Genomic DNA, 24,766 nt, shown 5'->3' with positions numbered 1-24,766 from the left:
TCTTATGTCCAACCTTACGTCAAACCCGGCACCTTTCAGGTATAAAACATCAACAGTTGCCTTAAGCAAACACACAGTGGTTTGGAGCAGAGCGGCCATCTACTTGCCCGAGAGCCCAGCTGATGCGAGTGCCCACGGAAGCCGCCCCTCCTGTTTGGCGCACTGAGAGAGACGCTGTCTTTCTCCAGCCGAGAAAATCTAACTCCGGTGTTTCCAGCCTACCCTTGCGGGTTGCGGGGATATCGAGTCCTGAGGAAAGAGGTACCAGACCTCCCACATTCTATTACCAAGGTACGGAGCCGACTAAACCCTTAGGAGAATTTTTGATACACATTCTAGGCAAAATTATCTTAACCAACTTATCTCAACATCGCTACTTACTTGTCCCTTCCCGAGTATTAGGCTTAGGTCAGGTACAACGGGGTAGGCTTAGTTAGAAGCACCAGTTGAGCCTTTTAGCCAAAGTCTATATGTATGTATATATTTTATCCATTTTAAAGTATCATATGGCTAAGAAAGCGTATCAATGCTTTTACAGTATTATTTCATAATACTACTTTTACTGTACGGACTTTACTTTAAGTATTGCAATTGTGGCAATTCATTTCTCTTGCACAAGAAGGAAGACTGCTCAATAAATAACACCTTTTATTGAAAACGCCAGTCTCTCCATTTCTCTGCATTCTGGTGAAACTAAGTATGCACTGTTGACTGAGTGAAATATCTGTCTATTGTTTTCACACGACTAGAGATATACTCTTATTCTGAGGGAGCAAAGTTGTCATGTTTATGCGGTTGTCGGAAACTGAATCCCTTCTTGTCTGAGCCAAGGAAGGTTATCCATCCCTCTTCATTAGAGAAAGTTTCCAGTGACCTCTGAGCTAGCTGGTGCAAACCTAAATTAAGTTTAACATAGTCAGTAGAGACCTAGATGACCTCAGTCCTACGTCTACACTGCTGTTTATGTTATTCCAATGCTCCGAGCCTATTGGGAAAATAGGAACTACACTACATGGCGCCCAACGTTTGGTAAGGCGATAATCTAACAAGACAATCGAGTAACTCAGTCGTGCTTTTTCAAACAGAACCCTTTCCCCGTAAAAACTCCAATATACGTCTGATGTGGTTAATATCCGCCGGAACTTAGTAGGATGAGAATCCTATGTATTGGTTTCTGGTTTTGATCAACGTAGAAGGATACAGTGTTCCAAAATATTGTGCACCTAATCTTTGTTTCCTTGAAACTCGATCTGCAACCGAAAACTTTCAGTCAGTAAAATACCAGAAAGTGACGAAGAAAGGGAGCGAGCAAGACTAGCAGCTCGACTCTTAGAAGAAGACACAAGTCTTCATGAAACCGAACCGGATGCAATACTCATTCCGGTCAATCTAAGAAGAACTATAACTCTAAAACTTATAGAAAATGGCCTGACACCGGGTGGTGGTACAGTCATATTCGTGATGAGGCACACGAATATCAGTAGACAGAGGTATTCTATTCATGGATACATTTTCCAGCAGCACACGCTACAACAAAAGATTTCCACTATTACAAAATAGAGGAACCTCCGGATGAATACACTCCTTTCGAGGAGATTGAAATTCCACTAAAATACCAAGAGCACCTGCTCTGGTTTAAAGGCGCCCTAAAACATAATGATCACATCACCAGGCTCGGTCCACTAGGTAGACCAGGAGCAAAGTGGCCGGTTCTAGCCAGCTACACACCACATCCAGACATTGATAAAATGTCAGTCCCTGAACTTTTAGCTCAGCTAAAACTCTTAATTAAAATACATAGACAATTAGTCCAATATGTCATGCGGACCTCAATAGTCCAACCGACATTTAACATTCCACAGCAGACCCCTCACCAGGGGACCATAAACAAAATCACACCACAGAACATACAATCATGTCTTGGTAAAGTACCCATAAAACGGGAACAAATTCACTTTTGGTTAGCACAGAAAATTACTCAAATAGAGGAAGTATTTCCTGATACTACGCCTACTGATAAACACAGAATTCTGACTATCTGCCTCCCTATGGGGATTGCACCACATGTGGAGGACCGTGACACTTGGGGCACAGTCTTTGCTTCCATATACACAAAAACACACGGTGTCCCGTCTATGGCGGTCATACCAGATGTATTAAGACAGATTCAAAATGAATACGGTCCAGAACCAGCTTTAACTCTGGGTATGAAATTACTAAAGGACTTCAAGCTGGTCTCGGCTATATTATTAGCCAACATAAAAGGTGAAGCAGCATCTGTGGCGATCCGCCAGAAACTGAAGGAAACAGATATAACAGCCCAACCATTGGAACTTGCCAGAATCATAGAAAAATCCTATGAAGAGCTAGGAAGAGATAGTTTGGGTGGGAAACCGATAAAACCCCAACTAACAGAAAATCCTGAAAAAACATTTATTAAAAATAACTTAAAGACTCCAAAAAAGAGCTGGGATGGTAATAAACAATCCAATCCCAGGGAAAAACGTTTCCAGTCCAGAGGAAGGTCTCCTCAGCGTAGAGAGAAATCTCCAGGCCGAGAAGACAAGTCTCCCCAAAGGGAACCCTCTGAAAAAAGATACTACCTTGGAGATAGGGATAAAATAAGAAAACCAGACCGATATCAAGATGTTGATACACGTCTCTCTCGATCCTTCTCACTGAATTCTTCTCGATCTTCCTCACAGAAATGGGAAAGAAGAGGACGGTCAGAACACAGAAGAGCACGTCAAGTCCAAAGACAAGGAACCTGCTCATCAAAGTGAAAAAATTACAATTTCCAAGAAAGAAGGTAGCAAGTATTAAGATTAAACATGCCAAGAATTCTGAGGACACCGCTAAAAAACGGAGAGTGGGCATAGACAATGCTAGACAGCGGAGCAGAAGTGACCATAGCTCACAAGACCCTGATGAATCTTCTGGAGACAGTGGACACGAATAAGTACATTCAAGTGGAAACTGCAGACACATGAGTTAGTGTGCCCCATAAGCTATATGAAATAACATTACGGATAGAGGGAGATAAAACCAGGAAAATAAAAAGTCTCTTTTGGGAAAAACTTTCAAAACGCTATGACATTCTGTTAGCTGAGAAAGACTGGCCACCAGAGTTCGTCAGGGAGTGCCCTCATGGCGAACAAATGATGATGCCTGCCTTCTCGAATCTCATCCAGATTCATAAAAAATTTACTTATGCAAGAAAATGGGCAGTAGCCCAAGCTCCTGCTTTATACAAAAATCATGTAGGATGGGATGAGGACTTACCGCACCACAAGATCCAGTTAAAAATATCAGCCCACTGCACAAAGGCAGTATCCTGTTAAATAAGAAGCTAAAAAACAAGTCAGGGAGATCTTAGATCAACTTGAGTACCAAGGTGTGATCGAAACATGCACCTCTCAAATGAACAATCCTTTGTTTCCTGTCTCCAAGCCAGACGATTCGTATCGTCTAGTTTTGGACTACAGACACCTAAACTCCTGTTGTAAAACATGTGCAGTGCAAAACTCACATAGTGCAGCACTAAAGAATAACATTGTGCGCAAAAAATATAAAACGACATTAGACATCTCTAATGGATTCTTCTGTCAAAACATTGTACCAGAAAGCAGGTATTTGACCGCTTTCTCGATATTTGGGTCGCAAAAACAATTTTGCCGACTCCTACAGGGATTCAAGAATAGCCCAGGATTATTCTGAGCAAGAATAACAGAGTTACTACAAATATATGATGATGAAGCATTATCATATGTCGATGACATCTATCTCACAGATGATGACCAGGAGACTCACTTAAAAAGGGTGAACACCATAATACTTGGACTAGCCTGAGAGGGTTACACATTCAACTTTAAAAAGTCACGAATTGCCAATCTAACTGTCCTATTTTTAGGTTATGAATTATCAAGTGAAGGCAAAAGCCTAGCAAACAATTTCTTAGAGAAATGTGCTGTACTTCAAGCACCAAAAACGCTGAAGAATTTACAATCACTACTAGGTTTCCTGAATTTCGGAAGAAAATATATTCTAAATTATGCTGAAAGAGTTAAACCTCTCTATGAATTATTAAAACCAGATTTCAAACAAACCAATTGGACTCAAACACAGAAATTTTGAGATCACTACAAACAGACATGTTAACTAAAACAAAATTGCAAACACGTGAGAACACACGCAATCTTGTAATCCAAGTCATCCCAGGAAGATGCAGATTCACATACCTGACCTCTAATGAGGGAGAAACGGTACCTATAATCACACTTGTACACTGAAGCTGAAATGAAAATCAGCTGCACAGAAAAAATTCTAACTGCGGTTAGAACTGCTGTAGCAAAAGAACGAGACCTAGCCCAAGGCAGAAGAATAGCTGTCTTTTCAGCAGAATCAGCCCTTGAAGCGTTAACAAATCCTCGTAACTTGGTTAAAGGAGTATTAGATCCAGAATGGATAGAATGGGAAACTTCCTTTGCTACAGAAGACGTGAAATACTATTTTGACCCAAAACTGAAAAAACTAGATGGTCTAGTATATGAACGGGAATATCCTCTGCCACCTGAAATTCTGCCTATAGAAAAATATACCTGCGTAATCAACATGGACAGATTCGCACAACGCAATGATGTACAAAATAAATCCTATGATGAAGCGTGCTCGATTATTAAAGGTCGCTGGCGCTCTGGTAAATTCAAACCAATGATTACCAAAACTGAATCAATTAGGAAATGTTCAGCTCAGCGAGCTGAAATAGGAACCTTAAACATGGCGCTTGAAAATGCTGATCGCGAATTCCCCACACTAATAGTGTGCGATTCGTATTTCTGCGTCAAATCCTATAACCGTGACATGCAGACATGGATCAAAAATGGTTACAAAGATGACACAGGTGCCACAATAAAGCATAAAAGGCTTTGGGAACAGGTACTTTTTTTTACAGAAAGAACTACGAAAGACTCGCGTGATACACGCATTGAGTCATCGACGTGATGGTGTTCACGTTGCAGGGAATTCATTGGCTAACACAGCCATAGCGGAAACGGCTCGCCCGGCTTCCGTAGCCACTGAAAAGCGTTCAGAAAAACACATAGATGGGGAAACCATGCTAGCGGTAAAAGCCTCATTGAAAGGTGATTATTCAGCACTACCCCTCAACTATCCACTCAGTAATACATACATAATTGATGCAAACTCCGTTCCGTTTGCTCGAATCCCTGGAGTGGGGGATAGGGTAATTCCAAACACGAACAGGAGAATCTTCTTACTACAAGAAGCACATATGGGGTTGGGTCTGAGGCACCAAGAAATCCTGAAACCTTCGATGGACCTACAATCAGAATATTGGTGGCCGGGAAGGAGCGTAGATATCTACTATTTTGCAAAAAATTGCGAGAACTGCAACAGAGATCGCAGTTGTGAACCAGTCCAGCCTGTAGCCCAGATACCATTACTAGAAAGATTCAGGCTATCTTTAACGCAGAAATCACACACGTAGGAGAAATGCGTCCCCATAATAATTAAGACCGAATTCACTTAAAATGTAGACCACCACACTCTGCTGACGCCAGAACTATTATAAAAGATTTGCGAGTCTTTATCGGCACATACGCAATTGGCATGCTACATTCTAATCGGGGTCCCGCGTTTAGCTCTCGAGCTTACAAAGAGGCCATGAACAGTATGGGCATCGCATTGCGGTATTCTAGTCCCTTCCATCCTGAGGGAAATGCGGTTGTGGAAAGAAAAAAACGGGACATAACGCAATCTATAACGGCGAGGGTATCAGGTTCAGGTGATGGTTGGGTCCAACATTTAACAAGTGTCCAACGCAGTGTTAATAATCTGCCAAGAACCTCTCTAAAAGGTCTCACTCCATACCAACTATTGTTCTGAACTAGAATGATTATTCAGGACTTAGATAGTCATACTTCAGTGGTAGAAGAAAAAAGCTTTGATATCAAAGATCGCTTGGCTGTTTTACAGGATCTAAATGAAAAAAGAAAAAACCGGAGTAACAAAGTTGAAACAACAGTCAACATCCACTGAAGAAAAACCATCTGTCCCAGCAACACCTGTCTGGATTCCAAAGATTGGGGATCTGGTCAGAGAAAAGATCGCGGTAACGAAGGAATTTGGGCCTTCTTACAGAAAAGCAGTACCTGTCTTCGCTATCAACGGAACAAGATCAGTAGTACTACCGCCCCTTGCTGGTAAAAAGGAGAACCGAGTTGTATTCATCGACCTGGTAAAACCACAATCATGTGGCCAATAATAAGTAGTAGGCCCAGTGGACTACCAAGAAATAGCAGAATACCAAAGTGTGCTGCAATCCAAGAGGCTCATGCTGAGACTTATCAAAATAGAAAAATCTGCGATGAATAAAAAAAGGACTATGCAAAAATGCCACGGAACTTGTGCCTCTTTAAACCCAAATAATAACAGTTCGTCCAGAAACACCAATCTACAATGATGTAGCTTCAGACTATACTAATGAAACAAAGAAAAATGCAAAAGCAAATGAAAATCCGGAAGCAATTCCAACAATTGACAGAACTGCATCAGGCTACTTCAGCAACTTCAACAATTTCTCTGAAGACCCAAGCGAACATGAAGAAACGCCTCCAACACAGAGTTTTAAAAACAAAGTAATTGAACTTTTCCACCAACTGAAAAATGTCACCATGGATTGAATTTTGGATTGTGTTAGGTGTACTTTTCCTCCTGCTTTGGCTCATCATGGTTATATGTTTGGGAAGATTCATTGAAGGAAAATATAGTACAATGGACACAGCAAATCAGAACATCAACTTGGTCCTAAAGCCACACACACCTCACATCGAGAAAAGAGAACGGTCATCAGTAAACATCACAGCCATTCCAATACCCGGTGGGGTAGCATGGGACAGAACTGATTATGGCCCGGTCGAGCTTTTAAATTATCCCCACCAGCTCAAGATTTCATTAAGTGACTTTATAACACCTAGTACCTTCTCTGATGACTGGGACTTTGAAAACATTAATAATATGATGTCAGATTTAGTAATGTCAGCAAAATTTACAGAACAAGATTACTTGCAGGGTTCGTCCAATTATGAGGAGCTTTACTGGTACAACCATTATGGTGATCACTATTTGCATAAAAGTGCTCAGCCTAGAAATGTTTTATCTTTTAACCAGTGGGAACACTGTCCTACTCCACTAAAAGGCAGTTCAAAAAAGTTTTCTGATAAATTCCAAAACTTCTCAGGACTTAATAACAGTGACCCAAGAACGTTTATTTTAAAATGTCAAATAGAACAGGAGTGAAAACAATGTTGACAAATACTAAATTGATTTATTCAGAAAAATTTTATGACAAAATGTCTACATTAGGTTTCGATATTTGGAAAAACACCATTGAAACAAAAACAATCTGGGGTTCCAAAGATTGGCAAGTACAAGGCCTAGAATCACTTTTTAGGGCCTGCATGATCCCAGAACAAATTATTTTCTTGAATGACACAATTCAACAAACTACTTGTCTTGGCCTTGCTAAGATAAGACATGAACACATCGTCTATTCCAAAACCCATGCCTGATAGTGATAGCACTACTGATGTGGAGATAGACGTTTCTAATATTTTATACCAAAACAGAACACATACTGATTGGAAAAAATGGTTGATCTGGCCAACAGACACAAATAACTGTCAAGACAGATTCCTGAACAAAACACAGGGGTTCAAAATGACCAGACCAGACCCTAGATATTCCCAGAGACAACATCCAGGGATAGTTACAACATACGGTGTAGGGAAACTATGCCTTGAGTGGCTACGGAAATCCACACTGGCAGAAATTAAGCAACACTTGACTTTACTTAAAGATGGTACTGACTTGCGCGATTTCATAATGGGACCACGCAAACCGCATCAAAAACGTTTCATAGCGGCCGGTATATATGCTGCATACAACGAAGCATGGAAAGTAATGCAAATTGAAACTGCTAAGAAAATACGAGAAATTGATCGTATTAATTTGGAAAAATCACTTTCGGTTGTGGACAATGGGTTAACAACTCTGTCTTCCAGAATATATTCACTGGACAGTATTGTATCATCTGCTTTTGATATAATAGGGCAGGACTTACTAAGGCTACAACATGGTCAGTCTCAGTTACGTTCTATTGTACAGCTTGGATGGACGTTGCAAAATCTGCGTTCAGGCTATGTACCATGGCGTTTAATCAACACAACGTCATTATTCGGTCTTTTTAACCTTACTGATAAACAAATCAGTTTGGCACAGAAAAAAACAGATTATACAATCCTGAGCATTGAAAAACTCGAGAGATTACCATTGACAATGTCAGAAAGACCTGTCATTGAATGGATAATACATGGAACGATTACAATTCTGATAACAACTTTCCAGTTTAATTACTGTCAAGAGTATGTACCAGCAGGCCAGTATGAAAGGTTGGGTAAGGAATACATCAAATCAACCTGGGATTTACCTTATACACACAGATGTTATAGTGAAGGAAACGGAGGTATTTCTTAGTGGTAAAAATTGTAAAAAAATCACTAAGCGGTACACTTCTGTGTCAAGGAATTAATTTGCATGGAGCCTGTGAAGGGTGTTCAAATAACCTTTCATGTCACCTGCATGGCACACCTGCAAAACATATAGAACCATTCTTCAGACCACTTTTGTCCATTCTGTCTTTGGCGGCCTACCCTTGATCTTGGGTCTCGTAGCAGGAATTTTATTTTTGCTTTTTCAGCACCGATTTGGCAAGCCAATCCACAGGCAAGACTCTAGCAACGATGGAAGAAACGATCCTAGCAATACGATACCGAGACCGTATCACTAAGGTCCTCGGATTGGCCCGGCTAAGAGATCTAAGTACAACTTGGTTTCTTTCATTCAGACCGATCTGGAAAGATTACATCATACCTTGTGCTTCGATGTCTGCTATGCGGAGAAGAATGCGTGTTGGACATCTGTCTTACACTATAATCAGCAGTACCAATGGATATCGATACTTTGCTAGGTCCGGTATCGACTCATGCATCGTGTTGTCCCTAGCGGCTACCGATTCTGATGACGGCATTCGTTGAGACTTCACCACTACGAGTATGTGGAGGTGAGGTAAGAGAGGCAAGCAGCACCGAACAGGTACAGCCTTCTGTGAGCATTGCTGATCCAACCATCGATGATAGCACTCACACAGAAAATTGCACTGTTGCAGTATTTTCGAACTTGGTCAAACTTTCACCTGATATGGTAGACCTATTCTTTGCGAACATGTCTGAAACAATGTTCTCTCCATACAACGAGAATAACTCTTAGAGAAAAACAATGAGAACACAGAGTTCCCTGAACTCTGAATTCGTCCTTCAGTTTTGAAAAACAAAGTTACAGAAAATATTTGGAACTTTTCCCATGAAAGCGAAATAATTTTTGCCCATATTTCCAAAATATAGAATTTTTTTGGCACATGGTACTCTGCTTAAAGTAGAACTATTCTTAGAGAACAGAGCTTCTATTTTAGGATTACCTCAGCCTCTAGCACATATAACAGAAATTTGTATAAATATGTGATGAAATGGTCTCGACCTTCTTTTCTGTATTTAGAGTCATTTCATGTGTAATTTTGCAATTCGTTCAGCTGATATATATGCATTTCTCTGAATGATAACACTGCTTGAAAAGCAGTACAAATACTCATTTCCGTGTATTTACCGTATACCATTTCAAATGCGAAATATGTATTTGGGGTGGGTCGGAAAAAACACAGGCACCTTTGAATGTTTAATATTGCCGTATCAATGCTTTTACAGTATTATTTCATAATACTACTTTTACTGTACACACTTTACTTTACTTTCAGTATTGCAATTGTGGCAATTCATTTCTCTTGCATGAGAAGGAAGACTGCTCAATAAATAACACCTTTTAATGAAAACGCCCGTCTCTCCATTTCTCTGCATTCTAGTGAAACTAAGTATGCACTGTTGACTGAGTGAAATATCTGTTTATTGTTTTCACACGACTCTAGAGATATACTCTTATTCTGAGGGATCAAAGTTGTCATGTTTATGCGGTTGTCGGAAACTGAATCCCTTCTTGTCTGAGCCAGGGAAGGTTATCCATCCCTCTTCATTCGAGAAAGTTTCCAGTGACCTCGGAGCTAGCTGGCACAAACCTAAATTAAGTTCAACATAGTCAGAAGAGACCCAGATGACCTCAGTCCTACGTCTATACTGCTGTTTATGTTATTCCAATGCGCAGAGCCTATTGGGAAAATAGGAACTACACTACAAAACTTAGCACAAGACCTGGGACATAGTTTAAATGGAGTCCGTTCCAGCGACTGCTAGTGCAGTCGGCAAGGGTAGGCCCAACGGCCCGCCTCGAGTTTCCCGATCGAAGGTTTACTCAATCGAAAAGATACGCATCAAATGGGGAACCAAGACTGATGAGTATTGCATGCTGAAAGAGTTTAAGAACTATACCAAACCGGAGCGCGGCAATACACATCCTAACCCGTTGGCGGAAAAAAACAAACTGGGGATGGAGTCGATGCCCATGCGCACTATCACCGAAAGGAGGAGTCACAGTACCTTGTGACTGGAAAGACTTCTTCGAAGAAAAATTTAAGTGGAAACATTCGGACCCAACACCAGATGATGATCTATGCTAAAGCATATGATCGATCTACAGCTCAAATGCCTCGAACAAGTACTTTCATCTCAGCTCATTCTTGGAAAGTTTTGAGTTTATCCGTTAGGCAGGGGCCAAGAAAAAGGGGTGAGGGGGTCTCAAAATGATGATTTCCCATGCTAAATTCCATGAGAACCTCTACTCTCCAATACAGAAAATGCGGCAGAATGGAATTTTAAAAAAAATGGCAATAAGTCAGAACTTTAGTGAGAAAGAATTTTGTTATTTAGTGTAAATCTATGCAGCCATTTTTGAGAAAGGTCTGCTTAAAGTGGTGCTTGGGTTGGGCTTAAAAGGATTATAACATTCAGCATATCTGGACAGTGGGTTAAGACTCCAGCTGTACAGAAATGCAAATGCTACTTACCAGTATGCATCTGTTCTTGGCATGTAGGGCTGCTGACATTCATATCTGTGCATAGATCGCCACCTAGTGTTGGGTCCGGATGATTGCACATTGTTGTCCTGGAAGAGTCTTCGAAGTATCACGAGATAGGTGGCTCCTCCCCTGGACTACAGTGCGCATGGGCATCGCCTCCATCCCCAGATTGTTTTTAGCCATTGGCAGAGATGGAGTGAAGAATGTGAGTGATGACCATGCTATGAGCATATGTATGTATATGATAAAAATCTGCAGCTGCTACAGGCGCCGGGGAGGAGGGTGGGCGATATGAATGTCAGCAGCCCTACATGCCAAGAACAGATGCATACTGGTAAGTAGCATTTGCAGTTCGAGGCATGTGGGCTGCTGAATTCATATCTGTGCATAGAATACATAGCAGTCCCTCCATTAACGGCGGCCGCCCGTGCCAGCTGCAGCAGTCTGAAAAAGCGTTTTTAGAACAGCCTGACCAACAGCTGCCTGCTGTTTGGAATGTACGTCTACACAGTAGTGTTTAGTGAAAGTATGTGTGGTAGACCATGTGGCTGCTCTACAGATATCTTCTAAGGGAATGTTACCTAGGAAAGCCATAGAGGCCCCCAACTTCCTGGTGGAGTGGGCCCTCGGTGGGATAGTGAGAGTGCGTTTAGCTTTAGCGTAACAGATTTGGATGCACTTTACTATCCACCTAGCAATCCCCGCTTTGGAGATTGCGTTTCCCTTGTGGTGAGTAGCAAAAGCAACAAAAAGTGGTTTGGTTTTGCGGAAATCTTTTGTCCTGTCTACATAATACATCAAGGCCCTCTTAACATCAAGGGTGTGGAGCATGCGCTCCGCCAGCGTCTCTGGGTTTTGGAAAAACACTGGCAATTCGATCGTCTGGTTAATGTGGAATTGTGATACCACCTTGGGCAGGAATTTAGGGTTAGTGCGGAGCACCACCCTGTTAGCATGTACCTGGAAGAAAGGTTCTTGGATGGTGAGCGCCTGCAGCTCGCTAACCCTCCTAAGCGATGTAATCGCTACTAAGAACGCAACCTTCCAAGTCAGAAACTGAAGCTCACAAGAGTGAAGTGGCTCAAAGGGAGGACCCATCAGCCTTGTAAGAACCACATTGAGGTTCCATTCTGGAGCTGGTGGGGTCCTTGGTGGAATGACCCTTTTGAGTCCTTCCAGAAAGGCCTTGATAGCAGGGACCTTAAAGAGTGACAGGTGCTGCCTATTCTGGAGGTATGCTGCCATAGCAGACAGGTGAATACGGATGGAAGAGTACGCTAAATTGCATTGATACAGGTGGAAAAGGTAACAGATGATATTCTGAATGGAAGCATCTAGCGGGTCAATATTGTGGTTAGCACAGTAGATGACAAACCTCTTCCATTTAGCCGCATAACAAGCTCTAGTAGTGGGCTTCCTTGCCTCCCGAATGATGTCCATACAATCGGGGGGAAGATTGAGGTAGCCAAACTCTAGGACTTCAGGAGCCAGATCGCCAGGTTGAGCTGTTGCGGATCTGGGTGCTGAATGTCGCCATGGCTCTGCGTCAGAAGGCTGGGAGTGAGATGAAGCCTCTGATGCGGTACCACGGAGAGTTCCAGAAACGTGGTGTACCATGGTTGGCGAGCCCACGTCGGGGCAACCAGGATGAGCGTCATCGAGTGCTGCCGGAGCTTGCGTGCCACCAGCGGTATCAGAGGTGCTGGGGGAAAAGCGTACGCAAATCTGCCTGACCAGTTCATCCACATCGCATTGCCCTGTGATTGCGGGTGTGGGAACCTGGCGGCGAAGTTTCGGCATTTTGCGTTCTCCTTTGTGGCAAATAGGTCTATCTCTGGATGACCCCACCTTTGGAAGTACGGTTGGAGTACTGATGGATGTATCTCCCACTTGTGCATCTGATGGCTGTGCCTGCTGAGCAGATCCGCCATTTGATTGTCCTTGCCCGGGAGATGCTCCGCCATGAGGAAGATGTTCCTCTGAATGGCCCACTTCCACATGCTCTGAGCCAGATGAGACAGCTGTGGAGAGTGTGTGCCTCCCTGCTTCTGGATGTAGTACATGGCCGTCATGTTGTCCGTCCGGATCAACACGACCTTGTTGCACAGATGTACTTTGAACGCCTTTAAGGCCATGAAGATTGCCATCAGTTCCAACACATTGATGTGCATCTTCCTTTGCTGTAGTGTCCATAGTCCCTGCACCGTGTAGTGGAGTACATGCGCTCCCCAACCCTGGAGAGAAGCGTCCGTTGTCAGGACAATCTGTGGGACAGGCTCTTGGAATGGTCGGCCTTTGCAAAGGTTTTGTGGATTCCACCAATGCAGAGAGTTGTATGCCCGACCGCTCACCAACACTAGGTCTGTCAGTTGCCCATGAGCCTGAGTCCACTGACGCGCTAGGCACTCCTGAAGCGGACGCATGTGTAGTCTCGCGTGCGGGACAATGGAGATGCAGGAGGCCATCATGCCTATCAACTGCATGAACACCTTCGCTGGAAGCGAGTGCTGGGGTCTGAATCGTTGGATCAGCGCCTGGATACTGGCGATTCTCACTGAATTTGGCTGCGCAGTGGCTGCCAGAGTGTTGATTGTCGCGCCCAGATACTGTCGCACGTGGGCGGGCTGGAGATGGGACTTGGGGTAGTTCAGAGAGAAACCCAGATCGTGCAGGAGATGAATGGTGCGTGACACATGGTCTACGCACTGTCGTTCCGTCCTTGCCTGAATGAGCCAGTCGTCCAGATAAGGAAAGACGTGGACGTGCTGGCGACGGAGATGCGCCGCCACAGTCGCTAGGCACTTCGTGAATACCCTTGGTGCCGTGGTGACCCCGAACGGCAGGACCTTGAACTGGTAATGCTGGTCTAAGATCGTGAATCTGAGATACTTTCTGTGGGAAGGATGCAGGGGGATATGAAAATAGGCATCTTTCAGATCCAGCGTAGCCAGAAAATCCCCTTGCTGAAGCAGGGGAAGCACTTGTTGCAACGTGAGCATATGGAAGTGCTCCGAGAGTATGTACCAGTTTAAGGGCCTGAGGTCAAGGATGGGCCTGAGGGATCCGTCCTTCTTGGGAATCAGGAAATACAGGGAGTAAACCCCTGTTCCCCGCTCTTGCAAGGGAACGAGCTCTATTGCCCCTTTTTGCAGCATGACTAGAACTTCCTGCTGCAACAAGGTCAAATGCTCGCCTGACATAGGACGGCTTCTTGGGGGTATGTCCGGCGGAATGGAAGTAAGCTCTAGACAGTACCCGTACTGGATAAGGGACCTCACCCACCTGTCCGTGGTGATGTTCTTCCACGCCGGCAGGAACTGCTGGAGTCTCCCCCCAACCGGTGTTGTATGGTCGGGGGGCAGTGACAAGACGTCACTGCTTGTTGGTGGTGGTGGACCTGGAGCTATTGTTTCCACGTCCCCTGCCCTTGACATTATTGCCTCTGTAACCACCTCTACCCTTGTTGTTGTACGTGGTCTGGGTGTTACTTTTGTAATACTGCAAGGATTGGGATGCCTGCCCCCTTGTGGTGCCTCTGGAGTTTGAGCGGCGAAAGGAACCACTCCGAAACTGCTGACTTTGTAAAGCCCCCATCGATTTGGCAGTTTCCGTATCTTTTTTCATTTTTTCCAGGGTGGCATCCACCTCAGGTCCAAACAGGTGGTCAGGATTCACTGTTTGATTCAATATCGTAGTTTGGATGTCGGGTTTGAACCCTGAAATCCGAAGCCAGGCATGGCGTCTAAGCAACACACTGGTGTTGATAGCCCTGGAGGCTGTTTCTGCCACGTCTAATGCACATTTGATGGATGCATTTGTAATGAGTTTGCCTTCCTGGATCAGCATCTCCCCTGCCTCCTTGTATTGGTCAGGTAAGTGTTGCAGTATGGCCTCTAAGGTGCCATAATGGGCCCTATCATAACGTGCAAGCAGGGCTTGGGTGTTAGAAATTCTCCAGATATTAGCTGCCTGTGCAGCAATCCGTTTGCCTGAGGCCTCGAAGACCTTGGACTCTTTGTCTGGGGGAGGAACGTCACCAGTAGTCTGAGAGTTCGCCCTCTTCCGAGCGTTGGAAACAACCAAGGAGTCTAATGGCAAGTGTCCCTTGATATAGGTAGGATCCGTCGGCGCCGCCTTATATTTCCTGTCGATTCGAGGGTTGACCACACGCGCCCGTGTGGGCTCCCTGAAGACTTCCGTTGCATGTTTAAGCACACCTTTGAGCATCGGCAGCGTTTTGACTGTCTTCTCAGCCACAGAGAAGGTGTCGAATAAGAAGTCCACATCCACGGGGTCCGAGTGCAGCTCGACGTCGTGGTTCGCCGCAGCTCGCTCGATCAGAGCATTAAAGGCTGCCGAGTCCTCCGTCGGGGACGTCTTGGCCGCAAAGAGTTGCGTGTCCTGACCCGATTGCGGGTCTTCCGTGTCGCCTCCGGCGGACCAAGGGGCACGCTCCTCCTCCGGATCCGAGTACGCCGGATAGGTGTACTCGGCATCGTCTTCGTCCACATCGGCTGCGGGGGAATGCGTTGGCGAGAGTCCCAGGGCCTGTGGGGACACAGGTTCCACCAGAGTCGAAGAGTCCCTTTTGTTTTTGAGAGGGATCTTGAAATGCTCCAACGCCGGCTCCGTCGTGATCTTCCTCTTGAGGAGAGACAGTTTTCCGGTGTTGGCGTCGATGATTACCTCACAACGTTCTTCCTCAGCAAGCGGCTGGAGCCGAAGCTTCGACGCCACCAAGGTAGCTTTCGGCGTTAATACCTCCTTCGAGTGTCCGCCCTGTGTTGACGCGAAGGCCTTCGGCGCCGTCTTGGGTGGTAGGGTGAAACGAATAGGCGTTTGCCCCTTCGCAGGCTTAGGTGGGAGCTTAGGCGCCACAGCGTCCTGAGCGGGAACCACACTGTCCTTTCGGATCCGCTGCAGGGATTCCGTTACCTTCATCGTCAAGGCCGTAGAGGGCTTGACCGGTCCGACCGACCCCCCGTCGTCGAGAGCCTGATCGCCGGCAGCCACCTTCTTCGGAGCCGACGCCCCATGGCCATGAGCGTCGTCGCCCTGCCGCTTCCTCGTAGCCTTTTTCGGGTCCGCGACCCCTTTCGAAGCCGACGCAGACGCGTCGGACGATTTCGCCTTCGGCACCGACCCCGAGGGCTTCGGGTCGGCCATTTTGGCGTGGCTCTTAGAGTCGGCCATTTTGACTTTCTTGGAAGTAGACTCCTCCAGAACCTTCTTGACCATCTCAACTTTCGCTTTCGGTTTCGCATCCGAGGGTGCGGGACCAGTCGGCTTCACTTTCGTTTTCTTCGAAGTAAGCGATGGTTCACAAATGTCCGTGACCGGGCCCAAAGGCGGGGACGTAGGACTTATAGTTAGATCTTGGGTAAGGCCCGAAGGCGATCCCTCGACCTGGGCCGTATGAAGGGGACTAACCCCTGAGTCTGTTTGGGGATGCTCCTCCTCCGAGCTATCTCCCATCGTGGTAAAAGTCTGATCGTCGTCCCCTACCTCGTCGGTGACTTCGGCAAAGTTCTCCTCACCCGCGTCGTAGGTCTCCCCTTCGGATGCGGGATTAGAGTCCGAACCTTGCACGTCGTCGTCGTCCTCAACAGATTCTTGAAAAATGTCATCTGGTGGGGGCGCCGCAGCTGATAACTTAGCCTGGAGCCTATGGGCTCGACGAATCTTTAAAGTCTTCTTGCTCCGGAACTTCGAGCACGCCATGCAGGCGTCTTCGCGGTGATCCGGTGACAAGCAGGTATTGCACACCGGGTGCACATCAAGGTGTGAGTATTTAGAGACACACACGGCACTTCTTAAACGGAGTCCGCTCCATAGCAAGAGTGTAGTGTAGGCCCGTCCGCGCCGAAAGCACGTGGAAGGGCAGCAAGAGATTGGGGCTGAGAGTCAGAAAGAAACCCGAACGCAACTATACCGACGCCCAGCCTAAAGACCTTTTGGTCTTGAGTAGAAGTTGAACAACTATCGGTTCCGACAGAGGGAACCGAAACACATCCGAACCCAATGGCGGAAAAAAACAATCTGGGGATGGAGGCGATGCCCATGCGCACTGTAGTCCAGGGGAGGAGCCACCTATCTCGTGATACTTCGAAGACTCTTCCAGGACAACAATGTGCAATCATCCGGACCCAACACTAGGTGGCGATCTATGCACAGATATGAATTCAGCAGCCCACATGCCTCGAACATGTAAAAACAATACGGCCTCTGACTGACTAAGGGAACTTTTCCTTTCAATATTGCTAGTCTAGTACGTGCTCAGTAGTGATCTAATTGATTGTCTGCAATACAAAAATGTTGCAGCCTCCATTACAGGGCTCGGTCATATAAGAGTGCTCGGTCATATGAGCGGGCACGGTAAAGGCTTCCGATTTGTGGCTATTTTCTGGCACAGTTTGGAGCAGACTGGACTTGTAGGGCAGCTGATCGAAGATTAATCTGGACTGGGCTGTAAACCTTAGCTGGGTGGTGACAGCCAGTCTCTGCCCAGACACACACTGCTGCTGCCACCCTCGATTTAGAAGGGGAGGGAGGGTTGAGCGGAGGTAGGGTGATGAGGCAAATTGACAGTTTCAAGTAAGGCAGACATTGGTTGAAGAGAGAGAGTTACGAATGAAACCGCCCAGTGGTAGCCCTTGAGGTTTCTTTGCGCTGTCACGCTTGTGACAGCATTCAAGTCAATACAGCAGTGGCTCACCTTTCCTGTTCAGCAAGTCAAATGCGAGACAACTTCCGATCGATTTAGGCCATCGGGCTTAATTGGTAATGGTCGATCCCTCTTAAATTTAGAGCAGACTTGTAAGGTTAGCGATACGCAAGTACAGGATGAGCACTGTGTAAGTGCCCTGTGAGTGATGGTGTGACCGTGCAAGAGATCAATGTCGTGGTGCAAATACCACAGGCATGCAAGAGAGCAGCGTAGGCACGCAAGAGAACAGAGAAGGCACTCAAGAGCACAGGAGAACAACGCAAGAGCACAGGAGTAGAGCTTAAGAAAAGACTCCATGAGCATATGTGAGTGTTTAGGTGGATCGCCATTATTACAAGATGAGAGTGGTACCTATGACAGTGGAGTGAAAAGTGTATCAGAGTGTATGGTTGGGTCTTTATGAGCTACAGGTAGGAGCTGTACCAGTGGAAGTGAGCAAACATCCTGTGCAATTAGAGGGTGAGTGGAATGTGAGTGCTGGGTGAGTGTTGTACCCATGGGACTGGAGGGTAGTCAATTACATGTTTAAGTGTCCCGTGAGAGGTGTGCACATGAGTGCATGATGAATGGTGTGCATGTCTTAATGTAGAGGTGGATCTATAGGAGTGCAAGGTGAGTGTGACGTCTGTGTAAGTGCAGGATTAGTCTGGTGCCTGTAACATGCAGAAAGGATGAATAGTATATGAGTGCAGGGTGCGTGGAGAGTGAGGAGAGGGTGAGTGGAGAGATGTGCCCGAGTGAGTGCAGAGGAGCAGTGTAAGTGCAAGATGAAGTGTCACTCTCTGATCACGGGGCACAGTCTATATGAGTGCAAATAGAGAGTTCTGCCTTTAAGAATACATGGTGTGTATGTGTGGTGAAAGAGAGTGCGGTCTGAGCCGTGTGCCAGTTTGAGAGGCGGTTCAGGTTTGTATGATTACAAGGTGAGAGGCATGCCAGTATAAGTGCTGAGTGAGCTGTGTGTGAGTGCTGAGTGAGCAGTGTGTGAATACAGGGCAAGCAATGTGCAAGTGTTGGGCAGAGTCTGGCACGTTTGATCCTGCATAAATACAAGGTGACAGTTGTGCCTGTGTGAGAGTGGGTAAGTTATATGGGAGGGCTGGGTAAGAAATGTGTTTGCTAGAGTGGGGGGGTGGGGTGGGTGAACAGCAACTGAGTGATGTGTGTATCTTGTGAGAGCGGCATGCCAGTGTGCTCAGAAATGATAAAAAAAGATACTACATAAAAATAGTTCATCTACATATTTGTATGTGTTATATTTTGGTCACTACTGCACTTTGTATTATCCATGTCAGACACCCTGCTGGGTAAGGCAAACCTCAATAAAATCAAAATCTATCTATCAATTTGAGAGCAGGGCGAGTGATGTGCCTTAGTGGGTGGAAGCTGTAGCACTTTAAAGCCCGACCTACTGGCATGGTCAGTGCTTGTTTAAATAATGTTTCTCTGTTTTATGCCTTAAATCTTGAATGGATTTTGATTGAGGTTTCATGTGAATGTCCTCTTATTTTGAATGTTTTAACAGTTTGTTCGCTTGTATTTGGTATTGGGCAGGACTGATATTATTTTGATTGTCAACAACTGATAGGTATGTGTGCTTCGAGTACCATGGGATGAACACTCTTTGGTTGTATCAGACTACTGCGATCCATTTTCATTGCCTGGTATACCAAGTTCTCTTTGTAATCATGATTACTACGTCTAGGAATGTTATGTATTTTTGTTTATTGCAACATGCGAACTTAATTATAGGATGTTTGCCATTCAGATTTCTTCATGAGTTTGTACCGCACTAGAATCGACTCCCGAAGGAGTATCTCTGCGCCCAACGCAACGTGAGAGGAAGAATGGAAAAGCTAAGAATCTAGAGAAGGTGCTGAGCCTGGAACAAAAAGGTTTTTAGCCATTTCCTAAAGGTCAGATGGTCCGTACAATTCCTAAGAGAACCGGGGAGTTTATTCCAGAGGCCAGGGCCGAGAAAGGACAAGGCTTTTCCACCCTGTCTTACCTTTTTAACAATTGGGACTTGCAGAAAAGACTGGTTACTAGAGCGGAGGGTACGTGCCGGTTTGTAGGGAATGAACTTTTCCGCCAGATATGATGGGCCTAGACCATGTATAGCCTTGTGGACCACACAGCAGGTCTTGAATTTGATCCGTTAGCGAATTGGCAACCAGTGTAGTTTTTCTAGCAAGTGGCGTGATGGAGATCTAGGTGGGGCATTCAGGACCAGCCTTGCAGCAGTGATTTGCACCACCTAAAGCCTGCCAAGTACACCATTGTTTGCCGATACCAACAGCCCGTTGCAATAATCTAGGCGACTGAGCACCAAGGCCTGGACCAACGTTTTCCTAGTTGTGTCTGGAAGTAAAGAAAACACTTTGCTAAGTAGTCCAATTACATAAAAGCAGGGCCCGACTGTCTGGTTTACGTGGTCCTTTAAAGATAGATCTTGATCCAGCCGCACGCCCAGGTTGTTTACCACCTGTTTAGGGCTAGGGACGGGGCCGAGATCTGGGTGCCACCAGTCCGGAGTCCACAACATTTTGGCTTCCCCAAAAAGCATAACCTCCGTTTTTCCCACATTTCACTGTAGGAAATTTAGGGCCATCCATTGAGAGACTGCCTTCATGCCTTCTGAAAAGGACTGTTTGACCACGGAGCTTAATGACTTGAATGGAAAAAGGATCTCCACAAGAACCTGTTTGTTAACTTCCCAAATTAGGAAAACACCTCCAAATGTATCTTGAAAGTTGTAAAATCTTCATTCACTTACTGTTGTTCAAGATACATTCTCCCTGGAATCTACACAAAGATCCAACAGCGTCTAATCCTTTATTGGGTGGAATTGATGTATAAAGAGATGACATATCCAACAGAAAATGTATATGATAATCTAAGCATGCAAATAGAATTCGGTCTTTAAAATAGCCTCATTAACGTTGGGAGACACTATTATATAGGACTATGGGCAACAGCATTCTGAAGTTGACCCAGAGCATATGCTATTTTCCAAAAAGAGAGCAGCATCTAAAGCCAACGAGTTGATAATACAAAATTGTTACCATCTTTGGAAACTTTACAGACCCCGACTCCGATGCTAGAGTACATAATAGTCACAAAAGCACAACATTACGAAGCAGTAACACACCAGGCAAATTAAGGAAATACTAACTAGAAGAAACAGACACAATGCAATCTGGTTTCAATGCACTTATCCAAGAAACCGTCCTAAGACCTTTACAAGGCCTGAGGAATGTCTTGCTAGACACCATTGAGTGTCTAAAGTACTCATTTATGGTAAAATACTCAACATTCTTAGCTTTTGCAACAACAACATAAAAACGTTATTTTCTGCAATGTTTGATTACCAGATTGTTTAAATATTTCTTTACTTTTTTTACCTTATAGGGTCTTTATACTTATGTTCTTGAAGAAGCCCTAAATGTATTAAGCATTGATTTTAAAAAAACACAGTAAAAACATATTTGAAGAAAAACGAGCTGGAATTTGCAAGATTCATATAGAGTTAGAATGTTGAAGCCTGTATCAATACACACTTACTTAAAATAATTTGTTTTGAGAAAACCTCGGGAGGCCTGTTGCCTTGGCGTGTGTAAGGCGCAATCTGGTTTGCAGACACAGATTATTTGCAGTGGTGTCTTGTACCAGACCCCCGCATCAGTTCACCAAATAACTTAAGCAAGGCACCAACTCAACTAATCTTTGACTGACATTTAATATCAGTGCAGCGTTGTTGCACCTGGGAGCCAAATATAGTTCTAGATGTTATATCTTTAGCCACTTCAGAACATGATTAACGCTTTATGTTATATCATCTTTCGATGTACCAAAAGAAGAGTAAAGAAATAGATTCCAAGTAATCTTGCTACCTTCTCCAACTCCCGCTATAACCAATGAAAGGCAAATCCAGTTAAGGCGTACCACTTAATGGTCATGCAATATAAAACTGAGAAATGCCAGATATTCAAAGCAGAGGGGTACTGTTCCTGTACGAGATTCATCAATACATTCTTGGAGAACTCACATTATTCAAGTAATGAAGACAGCTTTCCGCTTCATAGTACTCTTTCAATGTTTCGTATCCATGAAACTTCCTGTTAAGAAAAGACAATTACATCAAATTAACATTTAAACATATTTATAATTTACTTTGCTATAATTACATTATTACAGATACTATGTTAATGCGGTTATCTCTTAAATCATGCTAATAACACACTGGTTAAATCAAATATTTACATTATCTTAAAAATGTTCATTATAATCTCATTCTCAGATTGAGAATTTTGTCAAAGGTAGAATAATGTCAAATAGTTATTGACTGGGAAATTAGCTTTAGATTGATTGTGGTTCTTAGAAACGTTGCCCTGCCTCCTTCACAACTGGTTGGCAATTACTTACGGATTGAAAAATACATTAAGCAAAACAAACACTTTAACGCTTTGAGGGGCCTCAGTGTGCCATTCAAGGTTGAACATCTACTCAGAGGAAATGGAGCAATGTTTAGTTGAACGAAGGAAAACAATAGCTTTCATATATACCATTTACCTGGCCAGTAACATGCACCAAAAAATAGGAGAACCCTTTAAAAGATGAACTGCCTGAGTATACCACTGGAGATGCCTAAAGTCAGATGGTCAACAGCCAAAGTGAACTGACTGATGCTGGTGCATAGCCGTATGTAGTAAACCTCTGCTGGAAGATGGAAAGGCATGGCTCAATTAAGTATAAATGGGTATAAGAAATAAGTTACTTACCTCTAACTCTAGTTCCCAGGGTTGTTTATTCATCAGATTCAAATGCTTGAATTATTTCCAGTCATAGCTGTGAATTCTCCAGTAACTTTAAGTGCAGTAAAGAGTGCATCAATGGCCAAAGGTTGAACTGTGTTTGTTTAATAACACCTCAATGTCATTTTAGCCAAACTTCAGCCAATGAGGTAGAGATGCTGGGCATGCTACTCACCCTGGAGGTCATAATTGTTCAAATTTTAAAACACAAGTGTGAAAGACACACAGAATAGGAAGATATTCTGACCAGGGAGAAGGGAGGCCAGCATGTTAAGGTATAAAAAGATACCAATACTGGAGAAGTGGAGTTACAGGTCACTGACCTTTTCCAGCATTTCATCTTTCATAGATTTATGTGCTACAATCAGAATAGGAAGCACTACAGGTACTATGAATACAGTGGTGTGCATAATAACAGGTGACGTTCAACTGTTTGACCCACTGAAGCGACGGCTGTTGTATTCACATCCAAGCACAATTACCCGGTGCAAGTATGATATGTGTAATTCCAGAAGGATTCTGCCGGGAAGGTAGCATTTTTTTTAAACAAATCATTTAATAAGGGGTCCAAGAATCCCCCTTTACAAATAGTGTATTGATTTACAATGCATCACTTAAGCAAAACACACTATGTTAAATAATCGTAAAACAACATTATTTATGGGTGTTCTACACGGAGCGATCAGAGCCGTGCTCGTGAAAGTGACATCACAACAAAGCAATGTGTAACATACATTACATCCATAAGAGCCTGTGAACTATTATGCTCAAAACGGGGCAATTCGTCAACTCTTTATTTTGCCCTGTAATAGTAATTCGCACGAAGCATAGAATTTATTTTACTGTCAAAGTTTTGACCTATATATGCGATGGAAGCGGGTCATACTCCGAAAACAAGTAAGGAAAACCACTTAATGGTGAGTGGAGGTACTAGTATAGGTCCTTTGGCCTCATAGGTATGCAGAACAAGCCATTCGCTGTACTGGTACCTGGGTCAACAGACCTCCACAATTATAATTCATGGGAAGTTATGGACACTTTGGAAACTACCACATCGATGTGCACGTTAGTCAAAGTATGCTTGCTGTTTCACTTGGCTGTGCAGCAATCCTCTCATGGAGGCATGCCAGCATAGAGTGTAGCTGTCGTCACCATGCCTCATTTAATGTGCCCTCTCTCAGCTTTACTATGGCAAAATGGAATACAGACTGACACCCAACAAGAAACTTCTTGCTTAGACTCTGGACACCTCCTGCCTGGGTACCTAAACAAAACAAATAATCTGAAGTACGAAAGTTTTCAGTACTGTTCCTGTAGAACCTGAGGTGTCTGTAGACACCTAGCGAATGCAAAGATCTTTACGCAGAAATGGATGGACTGAAAAGGAACAAAAAATGATACACTGATTTAGGTGAAAATCTGAGAGGACCTTGAGCACAAACCCAGGGTTGGTTCGCGAGAGGTTGTCCTTTGTGATATAGAGGTATGGTGAATGACTGCAACTCATCAACTCCCATTGCTGAAGTGAGAGCCAGCAACAGAAACAGCACAGTCTTGCAGGATATGCATTTCAGAAGTGCTCTATGAATTTGCTCTAAAGGAGACAGCATCAACTGATTAAGCAGGGCATTTAAATCCCCCTGCACAGTAGGAGATCTTATGGAAGGAGAGTCGTAAAATGGCTCTTAAGTTGCTCGATGATTCCTTGAAAGAATAATGATGTGGCCAAATCAACTTTGATTGATGGGTATGTGGGAACATTCTGTGCCATGTGAAGTACACAAGACAGTACATGGCGATGTTGCATCAATTTGTCTTTGCTCTATGTTGGGATGACTCAATTTCTGGGCATGGGAGTCTAGTGTGTGTGCTGAGGCCACGCCCTGTCCATTGACATGGGTACGTCATGAGACGTGCCCTGGGGGGGGCGTGGCTTGGGCGCCGATGGGAGAGGCGGCGTCAGCTGGTGGCTCTGCGTGGTCCGCAGAGGGGACAGAGCCCACGCTGAGCCCAGCAAGCTGGTGACCTGAGACAGCCACAAGACTGCGGAGGAGCAGCAAGATGGCAGCCGGGCGGCTACTCGGCCTTTAAAGCGCAGGAACGTCCAGCAGCGGCAGGCGGGTGACG

At 44.5% G+C, this 24,766-nt stretch overlaps 1 protein-coding gene across 1 annotated transcript in view; it reads right to left on the bottom strand.

The window, feature by feature from the left end:
* ABHD2 (abhydrolase domain containing 2, acylglycerol lipase) overlaps positions 1-24,766 on the bottom strand; it is a 331,643-nt gene that overhangs the window by 68,813 nt on the left and 238,064 nt on the right. Inside the window, exon 8 of the mRNA XM_086958131.1 lies at positions 21,874-21,943. Within this exon, the coding sequence (XP_086814257.1) occupies positions 21,874-21,943 (70 nt within the window). The remainder of the gene's footprint in view (positions 1-21,873; positions 21,944-24,766) is intronic.

Source organism: Lissotriton vulgaris, chromosome 2_1 (genome assembly GCF_964263255.1).
Source record: "Lissotriton vulgaris chromosome 2_1, aLisVul1.2, whole genome shotgun sequence".
NCBI lineage: Eukaryota > Metazoa > Chordata > Amphibia > Caudata > Salamandridae > Lissotriton > Lissotriton vulgaris.
Note: the sequence above shows the minus strand (reverse complement) of the source record. Positions and strands in the feature narration are given on the sequence as shown.